Source organism: Cottoperca gobio, chromosome 4 (genome assembly GCF_900634415.1).
Source record: "Cottoperca gobio chromosome 4, fCotGob3.1, whole genome shotgun sequence".
Classification (NCBI taxonomy): domain Eukaryota; kingdom Metazoa; phylum Chordata; class Actinopteri; order Perciformes; family Bovichtidae; genus Cottoperca; species Cottoperca gobio.
In genome coordinates this window covers 21,501,642-21,520,504 of record NC_041358.1, presented here as the reverse complement: position 1 = coordinate 21,520,504, position 18,863 = coordinate 21,501,642, and the positions used below count along the sequence as shown (strand labels likewise).

Sequence of the window (18,863 nt, the reverse complement as noted above, 5' to 3'; positions counted from 1 at the left end):
CAAAAGAAACAGCATCCCACATGTTGTAGAATACAATCAATACACCTGTAGTTTGTGTCATTACTGTTTTTGTAAGGGTAATTTAATCTGACCAACTAAATACTGAAAAGGCAAAATGCATTTTATTTGCATTGAAAATGTTTTTAGATGTTTAAAGAGAAAAACATGTTTGTAGAACTGAAATTGTTGTGGCTGCGTCAATTTCTTAGTATAAAGTGCAATATATTTCACTGTTTGATTTTGAAGTAATCCAAAATTATTAAGAACATATTGTATTAGAGACACAATCCAATGGATTACGTTACTAATTACAAAAGCCACATCATTTGTATTCAGTAATTGACATTTAAAAGTCATCTGACCCAACCCTGGCAATGGGATTAAACAGTTCGTACATCCCACCACAAGGTGTCGCTGTGAGCGGAGCGAGGCGCTGTTTTCCTGCAGCGCTCGCGCCTCCGTTGTTTACGTTTATCCAACAACATGGAGGATGAGCTAGAAGTTGATATCGAGGGAGACGAGTTTAATACCAGTATAAGGTGACAATATTTACTGTTTCTAATTAATTAGCATTCATACAACCTGTTGGTCTTGTGTGCTGTAGTCTGCACTAGTGTACGGGGACCTGGTTGTTGTTTTTAGTGCACAGTGCAGGCTGCAGCTGCGGTTCTTGTGTGTCAGGTGGCTATGTGTCTCCTCGGCCATTCTTGTACCATGTTAATGCTAGCTTCTTTTCTTTCTGTTGCAGTGAGCTGGGTGGAGGAGGTTTAGTCCAGGAGCAGCTTATACAGTCTGCGTGGAGGAGCAGCGCTGGGATACTGGTATGAGTTCGCTAAGCTAATAGCTAATCCTTCAACTGACTCCTGTGTGACTGCTAACGCGTTTTGTGTCTCTCTGTTGTGCAGCCATGGGAGCTGGACAGCTCCATCAGTACAGAGAACAGGGAGGTGATCGAGAGGATGCTGCTGGAGGAACAGTATCCTTTCACTCAAATGCATCACTCAACATTGGAAATTATATTGTCATAATAGCTGCACAGTCTTAAGTGGCTTTACTGCAGACCTGATGAGCTACAGAGCCAGTGACATATCAGCTTATATATTTACAAACTAGGTATAAACTGGGCCTACCTACATTGATAATGATACATTTAGGAGTGTTGTGGGTTGATTGATCACTCTGGTTAAAGCATAGTTTCCTTTCACAGATACACTTTGTGCTGTGGTATTAGTAGTCCTACCTCTAGACTTGCCCCTTACAGTCCAAACCCAAGAATGAGCTGAATGATTTAAAGGTGCAGTCTGCAATTCTAATCCAATACACTTTTTGTCAAATACAGCAAATTTCTCCTCATGATCGGCTATGTCTGCTCTGTGTGTGGGCTGAAAGAACCTCCGTTGTTAATACACAGCCCTGTAAACGGGGAAACAAAGTGACTCGGACTGAGCTACACAACTCTATTCCAGCCAATCAGCAACAGGAGGTGTTCATGCTTGTGCGCATGACAGGCAAAAGGCCATGGACGTATAAAGAGAAAGGGAGTGAGAGGGACTGTAAATCTGGAAGGGGATATTTGTTTTGGTGCTGAGTTCTAAAAATCAATAATCTTTCTCCAGAATCGCTGACTGCACTTTAACACATTTACAAATATTTTTAATTAGTTTTGCTTGACTAGACAGATTCTGTAGTGTCTAATCCATTTCAGTTAAATCTAAAGTTTATGAGGTTAATTGAATTGATTTTTAACAGCGTAATTTATAGTAGTAAAATTAGCAGACTGTCGCTTTTTACAGCTTTCTGATATGTAGGATTGGCTGAATTTGTTGAACTCTAAACAGATCCGTAGTTTGGAAAACACTCATTAATAAATCTATTGGTCCTGAACCATACTTGTAGATATTACCTGACAGGTGAGGGGATTCCTAACCATATTTGGGAAAGTGATGCTAACAACGCGCCCGAAGTGAAGAAGTAAGTCAATCCTTCCTCCAGCATTCACATGAGCAGAGTTCACCTCAAGTTGTTGAATTTAATGTCACACCTTTTCCTGCTGGATGTTCAGGTCTCCAGCCAAGTCCTCGGCCTCGGCCTCAGGCTCCTCTTCTCGTTGGTCCAAACAGGAAAAAGACCTGTTTGAGGAAGGACTGGTAAGCTTCCCTTGTTAATCAATTGTTTCAAAGGTTTACGGGCCTATAATATATTTCTTTGTGAGTGTATTGTCTAAAATATGAGGTGGCTATGGTGGGTTTTCCTGCAGGCTCAGTTTGGTCGAAGGTGGACTAAGATTTCCAAGTTGGTGGGCAGCCGTTCCATTCTTCAAGTCAAGAGTTATGCAAGACAGTATTTTAAACACAAGGTGAGACTTGCCTTTACTTTGTACCTGTGTTAATCCTAGCTCAATTGTAGAACTTTGCCACTTGTTAAACTTAATGTAATGTAAAACTTAAATCATTATTCAAACTCTTTCACAACCACAAAGCATTCCTCTGGAAGGTTTTGCAAATAAGAATGAAACCGACTCTTTCGTCATCTGTATATTTGTTTCAGGCTAAATCAGAACCCAGAGCTGCAGCTTCATCTGCAGGTCCTGCGCCGTCCTTACAACCCCCTCAGCCCACCTCCAGTCATGCATCCACTCTGGCAAACACTGTCCGCATAGAGAAGCTTTCTGATGAAGAGGATGAGGAGGTGGACATCACCGATGACCTGAGTGAGGACGGAGACGGCGACATTAAACCCCAGGCTGTGATCAAAACTGAGTTCTGTGAGCCAGAGCAGCTCCCCAGCACTGAGATCCAGACCGACACAGAGGAGCAGAAAGAGGCAGGTCTGACTGAGAAAGAGGAGCAACCCAGCCACACCTCGCTATCTCCACAGAGTCCTCAGCCCTCGTCTTCCCTCCCTTGCTCAGAGAAGGCTGGTGTGACTGGGCGTGGCGAGAAAGCCGATGAGAGAGCGTCTCAGGCAGGAGCTCACACCAACTCGGAGCAAATGACTGATGACAACGAAGGCCAGAGCACCGCACAGACTGGTCAACTGGAAGAGGCCTGTGGTGATGGCACAGGTACGACTCACACCAGATGTCAATCCACCTCATGATGATGTCCTTACTTTATTATCTTGTGAAGTTACACTGTGGTCGTATTTGCTTCCCAGAGAGTCCAACTGATGGAGCAGAAGAAGACCAAGAGGAGGATGAGGAGGATGAGGAAGAGGAAGAGCTCAAGGCTCCTGAGCAGGAAATGGAGATGGAGATGGAGACCATCACTGAGGATGATAAACAAGCTATCCCAGAGTTCTTTGAGGGACGACCTTCAAAGACCCCCGAAAGATACCTTAAGATCCGAAACTACATCCTGGATCAGTGGTAAGAATGTTTCATGTTTGGTAACTTCTGTCACCACAAGTCAGCAGAAGAAGTTGTTAATACTTGTTTTGTTCATCAGGTTGAAGAGCAAGCCCAAGTACCTGAACAAGACGTCAGTCCGCCCTGGACTGAAGAACTGCGGAGACGTCAACTGCATTGGGAGAATACACACCTACCTGGAGCTCATTGGAGCCATTAACTTCAACTGCGGTAACTTTACTGAGCCTATCACTGCATTCTTCTGTTCTTAAAAAATCTATATATCTTGCTTTCCTTTTTATTTGGAACTCTTCTCTCGTAGAGCAAGCGGTTTATAATCGCCCGAGGGTGGTGGACCGCTCCAAGCATAAGGAGGGGAAAGATGTGCTTGAGGCCTACCAGCTCGCCCAGAGACTGCAGAGCATGGTAGGTACACATACACTCTCATAAAGACACCCAACCTCAAGAATCTAAACTGTGAGATTGCTGGACGTTGAGCTAATTGCTGATGGGCTGCACGTTTTAGCGGACCAGGAAGCGCCGCGTGCGGGACTTATGGGGAAACTGGTGCAACTCTAAAGATTTGGAAGGACAGACGTATGAGGTTTGGACACTTTGAACACACACACACACACACACACACACACTAATGTGAATTCACATTAGTATATTTACTGTTACTGTGTTGGGGGTGATTTCATCAGCACCTCAGTGCTGGGGAGCTCGCTCTGCGGAGAGAAGAGATGAAGAGGCAGCCTAAGCCCTGCAAGATCTCCAGATTCAGAGGGTGAGCAGGATGACTTCATGATGTTTGACAGCCTTTTAAATATATATTTTATGTTTGTGTAACTATTTCTGGTTTCACTCATTGCTCTAGGTCGTTTGATCCCTTCCAGTTGATTCCCTGCAGAACCTTTGGAGAGGATGTACAGGTCAGTGGCCATGTATCCCATCATTCAGTCACCAGTAATGCAATGCGTCTCATAACCATCATAATCAGGTTCCTCTTTGCTGTTCCCCCCAGGAACCATTCCAGGTTATTGTGTGTGCAGAGACTCTTCTCATAATGGACATGGTATGCTATACACACATACACACATACACACATGCGGAATGTATTTTTCCATTTAGTAACACACTGACATGCTAAGAATGAGTTGTCTTATAGAAAGTTTCTTCAGTGTGCTGCATGTTTAACTGTTCATCCACTGAGCTGGAAGGCATATAAATGATTCCTTGTCTTTGTTATCTCACAATCTGAAACGATTGTCTAATTAATCTGTGATTCATTTATTATCATGTACTTCATTATAATGTTCCAAAAATGTGTTTTGATTGTCAGCATGCCCACGTGTCTCGGGGGGAAGTCATCGGACTGCTAGGTGGAACTTTCAATGAGGAAAAGAGAATATTGAAGGTAGGAAAACAATGTTGACGATGAAGATAGAGATTTTATGTACTTATATGTGAATTTAGTGACAAACCATGCTGTGTGTCTGCGCAGATCTGCGCAGCGGAGCCATGTAACAGTGTGAGTACAGGTTTGCAGTGCGAGATGGACCCGGTGTCTCAGACGCAGGCCTGTGACGTGCTGTCGTCCCTGGGCCTCAGTGTGGTGGGCTGGTACCACTCGCATCCCACATTCCACCCCAACCCTTCAGTGCGGGACATAACCACACAGGACCAGTTCCAGGTAAAATGAATGGAGGAGAGAAGTCACAGTAGAGTTAGTTGTTTGCACTTGGTTGTAAAATTTAATCGTGGGCGATGGGATCACAAGTGGGATGCAAGTAAACACAAGTGTAAACGACCACCAAGACATCTTGTGATCCGATCACTCAAACCCTTCGCTGAGGTGGACGTAACTTTGTCTCATCTCCAGTTGGTTCTCAAATTGCGTAGCCTGGCTTTGTATGCGTTTGGTTTTTGCAAACGGTAACAATGTACGTGTTAATACTCGTATAGAGATCCAATCACAAGTGGTGACTCGGGACAGCGTGTGGAGATGTAAACGTGCGATCTGATTCTCTTCGTCCTGATTGTTCCAGAGTTATTTTTCACGCGGCGGAGCCCCCTTCATCGGGATGATAGTGAGCCCATACGACCCTGCCAACCCCTCCCCCCACTCCCAGACTACCTGCTTGTTGGTGAAAGAGAGCCAGGAGCCTTCAGGCCCACAAAGTACGTTCAACACAAACACACACAAGAAGACATGATTCAGAACTTCAAACAGTTAAGATCAAGAGGCTCTGAAATCAAGCTGACAATGTAGGTCAGTGATTTCAGCACACAGTGGAGCAGTTTATCCACTGGCTGAGTCTCTCTCTGTTCCTCCCCCAGAGCTGCCCTACAGATTTGACTTCCTGCCATCACAAGACATTCCAGACTGGGAACAGACGTTGAGGAGAGCTCAGTGGATCATCCACAAATACTGTCAAACACACGGGTGAGCGAGAAACAAGACTGTAGTGGTCGTCCTGACACACATGGTCTAATGCTGATCCTGCCTTTTTTGGGATTAGGAACAAACTGTCTTGAAGCTTAATGATGGAGTATATTAACTGATATTGTTATTCTCTGGGTAGGAGGGTGCAGATGGACAGATTTTTCCGGAAAGACTCCCATCTCACCTACCTGGAGAAGGTCTGTCCAGCCGATAAGAGTGCCTAATGGTTTCATTAAAACATATCCGTCTTCTATTGTTTTTTCATCTTTGTCCCATTTATCACTTCCCTTTTTAGATGCTGTCGTCTCTGGCCAGGTACCTAGATCCCCTGCCAGATGAGGAGGGAGACTCCTTCCTCACCCAGATCCAGGCCCTTTTCCAGTCAGACTTTATTGACAAGCAGCAACCATCTGACCAGGAAGAGGGGGAATGTTTAAATATCTCATCCAGACCAGTGGACTCAGAGGACTTTGCTTTTGATCAGCTGATCAGTGAGGAGAGGCCTCGGGAGGGAGGAAGAGACTCTGATCCAGATTCTGGCAGAGCTTCAGACAGCAGTGTACAGCCTCACACACTGACCACAGACACATCCTCAGTTTTACATCTGGGCTCTGTGCTGTCCACTGAACATGACTATTTACTATGATGGACAATATATCATAATCTGACTGTATTTGTACATAATACAATATTAAACAAAATATAAACATGTATGTAAATATGATAAGGGTTTGTATCAGTATTACCATTTCCTTTTTTAACTTTTTATTATTTTAGTGAAGTCATTTAACCAAAAACTAAAAAGAGAGGAGGGTGTGTGTTATCGGGGGGGGGGGGGGGGAAAGCATTTCACTTTCTCAGTTCTGCAGCTTTCTTTTTAACAGGAAATTAAAAATCTATTTTCATATTTTGTTGTCTTATTTTACATTAGTTTTGTAGGTAATAGTTTGATGGGACTATATATTTGTGTATATGGTGCTTTTAGGTGCCGTCCTTTCACAAGACAGAAATTGAGGTCACACCTTTTTTGTTTCTTCCATATAAGGGAATGTCAAAAAGAAGTCCCAGTTTCCTTTCAATGGAAGGATATTGCGAGCTTCTATGGCAATCAGTTTAATTTTGTTAAAGATTTTCACCAGGATTTATAAATATTAGGTTAATGTAACCTTTGACTTTAACCTATGACCAATCTGTCAGTTCATTTTATTTGATATGGACATTACTGTAACTGTTATAATTGTATGCACTAGTGGAAAATAATACCTATAAGCACTCAAATAAAATAAATTATATAATTAAGAAGTATAATGCACATTCAATTCCGGAGAGAGGAGTCAGGAAAGATGGTACTCTCTTAACAAGTTACAGAAGTCATTCACTAGTTATGCTTTATACACGTCTTATACACAAAGATTGGTTGTTTAGGTGGCCTTAGGTTCCTCACCAACCTATAGGATTATGGTACATGAAACAAACTCATGATCATAATATCATTGTTTACAGTCATTGTATTAGACACCTTATCTCAACCATTGGTAAATCAATCAAGTCCAGAACATGTAATCTATTAGAGGTTATGTCATGTATTCTTAACATTAGGAAAGTATACATTATTTTTGCTTTTACAGCACTGTGTTTAGTGTTGGTAGCAAACACCTGTCCACAGGAGGCTATTTTAAGTTAAAATAGAAATGCATAAAATATATACATACAAAAATACATACCGGTTTGAATATTGTGCGCCCGGAACGTTTTGCGCGGAGTTGTTTCGAGGGGGAATCATTTTGGAAGGACCATCTCAATACCATAACAACCAAAGTTCCGTTCAGTCTGTTGTTAAAAGTTCTGATGTTTCGCTTCGCAAGGAAACTAAAACATATTTTAACTCGACGTGTTAATGTGTTATAGTAAAATAAACTTTAGAGGCGAAACAAACACTTCAGTCTACATCTGTTGGATAGTGGTTACAAGGTTACTTGTAGCTAGCGTCCACCGGTAGCGATGACATTGGCAGCTGGGAACAGTTGTTCGATATGAAATTAAAGAGGTTAAGTAAAATTACATAAAAAGGTCACGGTAACGTCCTATGACAATCATTTCTACAGTAAGATGAGGACGTACAGCCCTCTTAGATAATAGGTGTTGTCGTTGTCTGAAGTCGCAAAAGACCGGGCAGAGAAGTGGATCAGGAAGTGTTTTGATACCAGCAAGGACAATGGTTTTATGTTGTGTTAATATTTTAAGGAGCAGTCGCTTCTGTTCTCTTTCTGCACATCTGGCACGAAACTTCCAGGTCTGCAAACAAGCTGGACATCATGTGAAGAAGACACACTTCTCCTCTCATGTCAGCTGTCACAGAACAACAAAGTCTGTTCACCTCAGAGAAACTCCGACTGCACCACCTCTCTTATTCTGTAGCAATGGGAGGACGGCGTGTTTCCGGATTAATCTCAAACCCACTTCAGCCCTGCACTCTGGTCCTGTCCTGACACAGTGGGGACACCACTTCCACACCTCAGCCCCCCTGAGGGCCCTGCCTGCTCCTCTAATATGGTTGCTGCTCAAACCTCTCCAGAAGCTCGTGGCTATAATACTGGGCAGGTAGGAAACACACTGGAGCTGTTAATATACAGAAATATTGATACATTGTTGCCATGCTTCTGTTAATTACATTTTTTTTAAACATGCATTACCATTTTGTCATTCACATATTTCATTTCTATTCCCCCTTGTTTTTGCTCTTAACATTTTTTATTTAACCACTCCCCCTGCCGCTTTCTCACACACACACACTCATAACCCTACATGTAAGAGCCATTTATGTTTATTGTTGGCATGACATTATTGTTAAGATATCTCGTGCAGTATGTTTTTGGGACATTTGGTGGTGTTCATTAGATGCACAGGGATGTATATGCAGGGGCATAGGTGACAGGAAAGAGAAGGCACAGGTAGAGAGGGTGCATACAGTGCTCACCAGACCAGAGCAACATGCAGGATCTCTTTGTAATTACCTACTGTTGATGCCTCTGTTATTCACTGTGTTTAAATTGTAAAGACATCAGATGAGAGTCACCTGACAGGTAACAGTAAAAGGCCATCGTACTGAGGAAGGGCAAAGGTGAATGACTGATTAAATCTCCCTTGTCATGAGGTCAGCATTGGTTAACTGATGCTATGTAAGGCAAATCTGTAATTCTTAAGAGAACTAGCATCTCTCAATATTTTTGAAGAATTTCTCCTACAAGGCAACAAACTAAATAATGCTTTGAAATTCTGTTAAATTGGGTCTGGAAATGTCCTTTACACTTCACAACAGACTGCCTGCTTTTTCTCTAATACACACACCCCACATCAACATAACAGTTTCAATTCATACTCCATCTTGGGCTGCGGGATATGGAAGAAATTCAATATTACGAGATTGTTTACCAAATACCTCGATCGATATTGCAACAATATTGTAGGATTGACTATTGGTGCTATATATTAGGATATCCAAAATCTAAGCTGATATTTAGTTTCATATCACAATATTGATATATAATCACTATATTGTCCAGCCCTAACTCTGTTGCAGTTGACATGTACTCGATGCATAGTCTCATCCTGTCATGTCAACCATGTCAAGTCACCCTTTGTGTTTCGTCGTGTTCTGTCTTGTCTCATTTGTTATGTCTTGTTACACTAATTTGAAATCAATTTGACTCGCAAAAATTAATCACTGAAGTGGCCTGACCGTGATAGTGTCATTTGGCACACACACGGCTCCAAAACACACACTATCAGCGAGGCATCATTAATTTATTTGGTTGTATTTTGGGTCAGAAAACTGAATTTGGAAACACGTTCAGCTCCCCCATCATGGAACTCCCTGCAAAGACTTCCCTTTGTTTAGTCACTATTTCAAAAGTCTTGGCCTACTTTAATATTCAGCTTTTTCCTCTGGGAAAACACACACACAATTCCATCAACATTTTGTGTTGTGAACATATTTTATGAATGTTTTGAAGCTACTTTCTTGGCCAGACCTATTTTGAGATCTCGGTGATTCTTGCATTTTCTACTAAATTCCAAACATGCACATTATCCAGACATGAAAGGAGATTTAAATATTACTTTCATTCTTTACCACGATAGGGCAGTATATGAGTCTTCCTCTTGTGTACAGGAGTATAAGGAAGTGGTGGCTGGCTCTACCAGCCAACCGCCGGCAGCTCATGCGCGAATGGGTCCGGCAGCACCGCTGGCATCTGGCAGGAGGAGCAGGCGTTGCTATGGTGATTGTTGCCCTCCTTCTCCTGACCCACCTGGATGAGTCCCCAGTGACGGGACGGACCCGCCTCCTGGTGTTCAGCAGAGAGAAGTACATGGAACTGGCAGCTCTGACTTCAGAGGCGGTGAGAGAGAGAGAGAGAAAGTGTGTGTGTGTGTGTGTGTGTGTGTGTGTGCGTGTGCGTGTGTGTGTGTGTGTGTACCCCTACTATCTACTTGAAATGTTCCAAACATGATCATTTGAATATAATAAACTAGATATTAATTATTCATGATATAAAGTATAAAATTGAGCTGTGAATGTTAATGATGGTCACATGCTCATAACTTCCACTCAGAATAAGTTGGAAGTTACAACCATTTATCTTTTACTCTCAGCCATTGCAACCCGTAACGTTGAGTTATTTCTACATTACTTTTATTTTTCTTATAGCCACTTTTAGGTTTGTGTTTCAATTTCTCTGCGCACTTGCTAAAGGTTTTCATGCACTCTTTCACATGGTGATCAGGTGTTATAGCTGACTGTCTTTATATTTATAGATTTTTTTCAAAGAAGTTTAAGCTACTCCCAAACTCACCACTGCAGAAGTAGCCTCCCCCGTGGGGTACAATTGTTGGGAAACATTTACAAATGATCCTTTTCACAAACAAGATTCTTTGATATGAAAACAGTGATGGCAAGTAAGTTGACATTGGGGAGGATACAATATTAGCATATGGAAAAATTAAGCCAATAAAATGATTCCTAAAATGCTTAAATGTGTGTGTGTGTGTGTGTGTGTGTGTGTGTTTGTTTCAGTACATGGAGGAGTTTGCAGAGATGCTGGTTCCAGTCTCTGACCCCCGTCACCAGGTGGTGGAGCGGTTGGTGCAGCACCTGGCAGAAAGAAACAAGGACATCCCTGATGTGTCTGAAGTCTCCTGGAGCGTCCACGTGGTGCAAAGTCCCAACGTCAATGCCTTCGTCCTACCGGTCAGTAAAAGAAAGACGGATGTAGAATTACAGATGCCTTCGTGTCGTATTATCATTTCATAGCATCCTGAAAGTCAAATGTGAGGATTATTTGTACACCTGTGAAGAAAATCTCTAAACACCAAATGACTTGCATTGTACTCTCTTTTATGTAGGATGGGAAAGTGTTCATTTTTACGGGCATGCTGGACGCCGTGGCGGATGTTCACCAGCTCACCATTGTCCTGGGACACGAGATGGCTCACGCTATATTGGGGCACTCTGTAAGTACATCGCCCTCTGCAGATTGTCATCATTTTGTTTAATGCTTTTGTCATGCTGATTGACTGATTTCTATGAGCATATGGACAGTCCTAGTTTCTACGATTATATCACCACACAGTATATTATCATAACATGTGTTGTATATACTTGACCTGACATTGGACTCAATCACCTTATTCTTCAAAGATATCCTTTCAGGAGTTTGCCTTGACAACCCACTTGGCAGGCATTTTGTTCCTACTGCCTCACAGCACAGTAGCAACAGGCCCTGTTAGTGCAGCTATGCAATAGGCAGGTAATCATACCATATTATACTTATTTACAGAAAGAATTCTCTCATCATGTGCTTTCATTCATTCAATGCAAGCTGCAGTTGTTTGAGGGATTCAAACTATTTAAATGCACTCCTGAGTTTTATGCAGAAAACAAGTGAAACTTTAGCTGCGTGGAGAATGACTTGCTGCCGTGTACAAAACACTTTGTATGCAGTAAGCTGACACTGGGATGCGTAGTTGGTAGCAGCAGACCTTGCCGTGCATCAGGATGAGTCATTGAAAACACGGAAAGTGCAAATATTGTTCAAGAACAAAGTTGTCATTTAAAAGCCCTTGGCAAACAGAGTAGAAGTTAACGCTGGAAGCCTTCCAAGTTTCTCCCACACAAGGTTGTAAAATATGTATGTGGATCTCCTGTAGGTATGTGCATTATACACAGATCTCCTGACGATTCATCATCAGCCCCCCCATCACTCCGTCTCAGAAGTATAGTAGTAGCCGAAGTGGCACCAGTTGCAGTGTTGTTGCATCAGCCTGTGATAAAGACTCACTGACAATCGACTCCAAACGCTCACTAATCCTGTCTGCGCTGTGACGACCAAAGTCCTGTCGACCTCGAGCACTGCAGGCTTTTATTCATTCTCCACAGATGACTGTTTGTACTTTGGCTACAAAAGCCCATTCTTCTTGTTCTAAGAAAGTGTCTAATGCAGTTGCGGGTATTTCAAGACTCTAAACGTCCTCAGAGGAAATGCTTGAAGGAGATTTTAATTAGATGAAGGGAATGAACATCGATGAGCTTGGTATTACCCAGTAGGTGTGCTCTATTGGATTGGCTGTTAAAACCCTCTAAATCTGTTACAGCGTGAAAGTTCCACTAAAATAGATGGGAACAATCAATATGTTCCAGCTGCCTTGTTCACCTTCCCAACAACTTCTCACCTCTATTTTCTTCTCCCTATCATATTATCTTCTACCCCAATTCTTCAATTTCTACATTCCTGTCTTGTCTCTGTCACCGTCTCCTTGTCATCCCACGTCCCTCTGCCCTCCTCCCCCAGGCAGAACAGGCCAGTCTGTCTCATGTCGTGGACCTGCTGTCCCTTATTTTGCTGACAGCCATCTGGGCCATGTGTCCTCAAGACAGCCTGGCTCTGCTGGGACAGTGGGTACAGAACAAGCTTTCTCAGGTGAGACCTATTCCATTTTTTCTTCTTCTAATGTTACCCATTTATAACCGCTGTACTTTCCTGGTGTTCACTCAATAGAAGAAACATCACATTTGTTCACATTCTGCCCACAATGTTCACTAAACAGGCAAGTGTAGTGACATTGTTATTGTGAATCTGTCCAATTAGAGCACTGGAATAGATTTGGACTTTTGATAATGAAGTCCAAAAGGAAAAATGTGTATGAATCTTGTAGTTTGTACAATCTCACTACATTTATCATTTGTCTCTCCCTCAGTTGATGTTCAGCCGTCCCTTCAGTAGGAAACTGGAGGCTGAAGCCGATCAAGTCGGATTGCAGTTGGCTGCGAAGGTATCAATCATCTCCGTTTTGTTATTACTTAAAGGAACACTCCACAGATTTGGCATCATTAGGAAGTGGGGAAGGATTTCAGTCTGGTAGCTGTAAACCATGTAATATTTCTACAGGGCACTAGGGGGCACTGTTGTCAAACTAAACCAAACTCTGAGGATTAGTCAGTGAGGATTTTAATCTCAGCACAAGACTGAGGGATGCCACATTGTGTGTGTGTGTGTGTGTGTGTGTGTGTGTGTGTGTGTGTGTGTGTGTGTGTGTGTGTGTGTGTGTGTGTGTGTGTGAAAAAGTACCCACAAGGAGAGTAGGTGTATTTGTCATGTTGTGTTGCGATGGCACACCCAACAATGCATACGTTTCTGTGTGTGTGTCCTTCCCAGGCGTGTGCAGATGTGCGAGCAGGACCCGTATTCTGGCAGCAAATGGAAATCAGAGACCAGCTGACAGGAGAGCCCACCTTCCCCGAGTGGCTGTCCACACACCCGTCGCACAGGAACAGACTCACTCAGTTGGACCGCCTCATACCACAGGTACAGACACACACAATATCCCTGCTCACTTCAAATAACAGCATAGGTAGCTCTTAGGTTTCTTTCTGACCTCAATTATATAAGTAAGCACATTCCTGCTGCTCTGATTCATGTGTTTATCTAAAGTAAAAGACTCTTTGATCGATGTGTGAGGAGAGAGCCCTACACCTGTGTGTTCTTTTGGAGAAACAGTGTAGCTTCAGGAGCTGTTGGAAGGAGTCTTAATGGAACTAATGAACCGTCTGGAGAGATGGAGAACTACCTGCAGACATGTGGCGAGGAGGGCAGGCAGAGAGGAAGAAGAGACTCGGGGAGGAGAGGAAAAGATGCAAGGTCTTAAGAATACAGGAAAAACATTTTGCCACACAGGAGCCGGGATGCCTGCTTTGCTAAATGTCTTTGAGGAACTGAAAGAAAACAGCCCCACGGTAGCAGCTCGATCTCACAGGCTCACACACTTTGCAGGCACTGTGGCAAGACAATCAATGGTATCTGAAGGCAAGGAGGAAACCAACAAGCGGTTAACACAGCAACTTCTATAGGAGAGAGAGAGAGAGAGAGAGAGAGAGAGAGAGAGAGAGAGAGAGAGAGAGAGAGAGAGAGAGAGAGAGAGAGAGAGAGAGAGAGAGAGAGAGAGAGAATTTAAAAATGTAACCTTGAGCACGAGTTGGACTGTTGGTACACCGTCAGATGCTCCAAGCACAAAAGATGAACAGATGGGTAAACCACTAATTGTCCATCAGGTGCCTGTGTCGTTGTGTGTGTGTGTGTGTGTGTGTACATGTTCTATGTGTGTGTTATTTGTTGTGCCTGTGCATCACATCATATCCCTGTGTGGTAGATTGACCTCTAGCAGCAGTCGTTGTCGAGGCCAGGCTGCAGCCACAGGCAGTGAAGTGATGAAGACTGTTGTTTGGGGATTCATGGGCCTGCATTGTGTGTGTGTGTGTGTGTGTGTGTGTGTGTGTGTGTGTGTGTGTGTGTGTGCTGAGAAAACTCTCTGGTATATACCTTCCTCACACCCAACAGTTCAATTCAGCATGGCAGCACATATGAGCCAGTTAACAGCCGATCTCAGTCGGCTGAAAGTGGTGCATAATGTGACGTTTCTAACCTTGCGAGAGGTGACAGCATCGAGCTACTTAACCCGACTTTTCTGAGGGCACTCTGCCTCCACTAGTGCGCTCATCATCCTTGAGCAAAGCGCATTAAGTCGCCTGGTAGCATCAGAGGGAGAGCCTGTTGAGTGGGAAGCCAAGTGCACGTATGTATGAGTCTTGTAGGTAGAGAGATTAATGAGTTTGGTGTGTGTGTGTGTGTGTGTGTGTGTGTGTGTGTGTGTGGGTGTGTGAAACAGACAGAGAGAATATCTCTAACTGCTGGGAAGTGTTTGTTCCTATCAGCTCTGCTTATCCAACCTGTATGGGAATGATTTAAAGAAGAGAGGTTGCATCTTTAGCCATATAGCCATGCTAACAGCATTTATATGTAGGATATGTAGCATGGCAATGTCAGTATGTCGGTCGGTTCACTACTGTGGTCTGTGGTAACATATCTTAACAATTGCCCAAAGCACCACAGTCCTTTAGTATGGCCTGACAGAGCTGCTACAATGGAATGGATGTACTAGTCTTGTTGATTCAGTTTATTTCAGTGTCTTTGTTGTGTTTGTTTGTCTTTGATCCTTCATTCATTTTAGTTCACAGCAGCGTTTTGATGAAATATCTACAAATTACAAAGAACAAGTAACTGATGTCTTGTTCTACTACACTGCAAACAAAAAAAACTAATGGCTCACCGCTACACAAACAAAGACATTTATCATAGACCTGCCATATCCATCGTTTGATTTGTTGTTAATGAACTTCCTGTCTGAAGTTGTGATAAGTTAGTACACGCAGTATGAGTGTGGCTTCATATCTGTTCTTCTCTTTGTCTCTGTCCAGGCTTTGGAGCTGAGGGAGAGTTGCGTCTGCCCTGCTCTACCTGCGTCTGACCCTCGTGCCGTCTTTGCCAAGAGTGTCCGTGTGATGCTGGAAATCGCTGAGAACCAGGGGCGCGGAGGGCCAGAAGGGGCACGCAAGCCCCACCTGCCCCACAGTCCGGTCTCAGTCCTCACTGGACTGCCTGCGTCTCTGCTTTCCCACACTGCCCTCCTTCATTCCCCAAATGTGGATCAAGAAATGAAAGGCCCAGTCCCATTAATAGCTTCAGAGTTAGCTGCAGCATCGTCTGTCCCTGCTCCTGCTGAGGGAGAAGGATCCCAGCCTGTGGTGCAGAGCACCGGCTGACAGGGGTGTTAAACCCTCCCAAACTTCTAGTTTTTCCACAGACGGGTATATTGGTCAGTTAGCATATTCATTGAACTATTTACTGCTGCTAAAAGTCGGTTTTCATGGTCTATTACATTTTAGAGACACCGGGTGCACAGTAAGTGGTAAAGCTCACAGAGAGGGTTAGGGTTAGTCCTTTTGTCTGCACCAGAGACTCGTTCTGTTTGCCAGCACGATGATGGAGTTGGGCTCGGTACTGTGAAAATAAGTGGCTTTGGAGGAAAATTAATGGAAAAACTCAAAAAAGAAATCAAGGTCCCTCTTAACCTTTCCCTTTACTGCAACACCCTGCTGACTGGGCTTTATAGAATTTTATCCATGCCTAGTGACTACAAAGATGCCACATTAATTAGGTAACCTCGAACAGGGAAATGCTGAATGAATCTTAGTAAAGCCCCCATCCATACATTGCCAGATTAATATGTGCATTATTCATTGACACATGGCAACAGAGGAGAGTAAGCACTTTGTGTGTGCATGTCGGATGATTTGTCCATGGTAGCAGGCAGAGGACATCTACATTCTAATTATGACTACTGCATTATCATGCCACACACACAGCACTTTATGCATTCTCCACCCTGAGGGACTTAATGGTGTAAATTTATGCCGTGTTGTTTGCAGGTTTTAAAACATAGCCCTTCTGCAAAGGAATGCCAATATCCATCGTCAAGCTTTGAGATATCTTTCATGGGATTTTGTAAAATCTTATTTAACAAGGCAAGTTGACTGAGAAAACATTCTCATTCACAACAACAGCCTGCGGGAGCAGTCGCACAATGAAGAGGGGAGAACAGTTATGGTTCATATCTCAGTAAAAGGAACAAAGAAGAACACATGGTTAAACTGTGAAATCAAGAAAGTACTACTGTGTTTTCATATAGGATAAAATCATTTATTTGTGTCATGCATTTCAGGTTTAGGGTCTGCATCAGCTTACAAAGCATCAGACAGCCATCCTCTTACCTGCTGTGGAAGGCTTTGTTTTACTGCAAGCGGTGTTGGTCTATATTAGAGTCTGTGTCTATATTAGAATAAGTGGCCAGTGATAGGATTTGTACAAAAATGTGCAATAAAAAGCCAAGGGGGATATTGGTGTTTGCATATCAATAACTCCACAAGAACGTGCTCTGTTTGCAATTGGCAAACAAAAGAATAAAAACTTGACAAAAATGTATTTTTGCTTTTTTGATGATGCCCTCAAACTCAAGCGGATCAAATATGTAAAATGATCAACAGCAGATATGAGGATTATGGAAACACAATGTAGAGAGTGTGTGTGTGTGTGTGTGTGTGTGTGTGTGTGTGTGTGTGTGTGTGTGTGTGTGTGTGTGTGTGTGTGTGTGTGTGTGTGTGTGTGTGTGTGTGTGTGTGTGTGTGTGTGTGTTTGTTTGAATGTGTGAGAGTAAGAGGAAATGATCAATCTGTGACATTGCATAACAACTCCAAAACCCTCCCAATCTAACACCAAACAATTAGACAGGGGGTTAAAAATAAGACTGAGGTATAGCTTTCTTCAAAAGTGTGAGTGTGTGGGTGTGTGGGTGTGTGGGAATGTGAATGTATGGTAGCAACAGTAGTAGCAGTTCCTTATTGATGCCAGGCTCCTGGGAAAACTCCTTGGTGGCTCACAGCTGATCAGAGAGATGTACAGTTTGGAAATCTCATACAGAAATGAAAGCTACTGGAATTCCCATCAGTTAGTTTCACCGCAGTGCTTTTGTAATGCCTGCTGTTCAAGTTCATCAAGTTCCTGATTCTTGCCACAAGAGTGATATTTCAGTATTAAAGATCATTGCAACATCCAAGTTCCCTTTTGAGCGTTGCCCTCCTCGTGCGTTCTGCTGCAGAAGAAGAGCGTAAATAAAGCTGAGATGTCTTACTCTGTTGCTCTTCCTGGTCACACTAATTTGACCTTTTCCAAAGCTCTCATTCATAACGGAGACTTTCCATTTCCTGGTCACATTGTTGTGTGTACACAACTGAAGCATCTGGATGCAGCTCCCTCTCCAGTCGGAGAGAAATTGGAACATGAGCAGGCAACAGATGACACATTCACACCCAGAGGTAATTGTAATGAGCGTGATACAACACACACACACACACACACACACACACACACACACACACACACACACACACACACACACACACACACACACTGCGCTGAGTAATTGTAGCCTACTGCTGGAGTCTAAACAATACTGCGACAGAGGGCTTAATCAAGGAAAACAAAGAGACAGCAGTCAGAGGGATTGAAAGGACAGAAATAGAAGGCAGACAAAGTGGAACCATGGGGATTGCCAGAAGAAAAGAAAATATTTATTTCAGGTGTGTGAAAGATTATCTTTTCGGTGTTATTTACATTCAAATCGAGCATTATATTTGTTTACATATTTGAACTCAAATACTGGATGGGAAAGTCCTACTATTCTATGTGATTTCTCTGTGTTCACATGCGTATCCTTAGGAAGATAAGATCTGTTCCACGAAGTGAGTTAGAAATCATGTGTCTACTTTATGTCTGTAAATTCACCTCGAGACAGGAATTGCTTTGTGTTTGTATTTTATTCCGCCCACTGGAGACATCAGACTGCTTCTGAGACCTCTGACAAACTGCTTGCAGGTATTTCAAGGTATTGACAAGCAGAGCAAAATAGAAGAAGTAGAAAAGGTAGCACACCCACAACAGAGAACGATGAATGCACGATAGACGGCAAACTCAAGATGCTGTTTCCCAACAAAAACACTCCCAGAGAGAGTCAGGGCAGTGAGAGAGCAACCTAACACATCTGCTGTGTAGGTGGCTGAATGGTGTCCCAGAATGCAGTCTGGCTGCCCCCCGACATCCCTGTGGAGTGTTGCTCCAAGTGGCC

General features: G+C 43.1%; 2 protein-coding genes across 3 annotated transcripts; both read left to right on the top strand.

Annotated features, from left to right (window-relative positions):
• The first annotated feature begins 398 nt into the window (after positions 1-398).
• On the top strand, positions 399-6,634 carry mysm1 (Myb-like, SWIRM and MPN domains 1). 2 transcript variants are annotated; one of them, XM_029430592.1, is made up of 21 exons: positions 399-539; positions 749-821; positions 906-976; positions 1,897-1,971; positions 2,063-2,147; positions 2,258-2,356; positions 2,548-3,064; positions 3,157-3,367; positions 3,447-3,577; positions 3,669-3,772; positions 3,873-3,950; positions 4,051-4,133; positions 4,224-4,278; positions 4,371-4,421; positions 4,689-4,763; positions 4,851-5,039; positions 5,395-5,527; positions 5,687-5,792; positions 5,932-5,989; positions 6,088-6,311; positions 6,342-6,634. In XM_029430592.1, the coding sequence occupies exons 1-21, from the start codon at positions 484-486 to the stop codon at positions 6,436-6,438; spliced, it is 2,571 nt and encodes an 856-aa protein (XP_029286452.1). In that variant the 5' UTR covers positions 399-483; the 3' UTR covers positions 6,439-6,634. The 2 variants fall into 2 exon arrangements, with proteins under 2 accessions (XP_029286452.1, XP_029286451.1); XM_029430591.1 differs by having other exon boundaries at positions 6,088-6,633.
• Positions 6,635-7,547: 913 nt separating this feature from the next.
• Positions 7,548-17,149, top strand: oma1 (OMA1 zinc metallopeptidase). The gene is made up of 8 exons (XM_029430521.1): positions 7,548-8,393; positions 9,964-10,192; positions 10,867-11,040; positions 11,196-11,303; positions 12,641-12,769; positions 13,047-13,121; positions 13,505-13,654; positions 15,601-17,149. The coding sequence occupies exons 1-8, from the start codon at positions 8,008-8,010 to the stop codon at positions 15,943-15,945; spliced, it is 1,596 nt and encodes a 531-aa protein (XP_029286381.1). The 5' UTR covers positions 7,548-8,007; the 3' UTR covers positions 15,946-17,149.
• Positions 17,150-18,863: the final 1,714 nt, after the last annotated feature.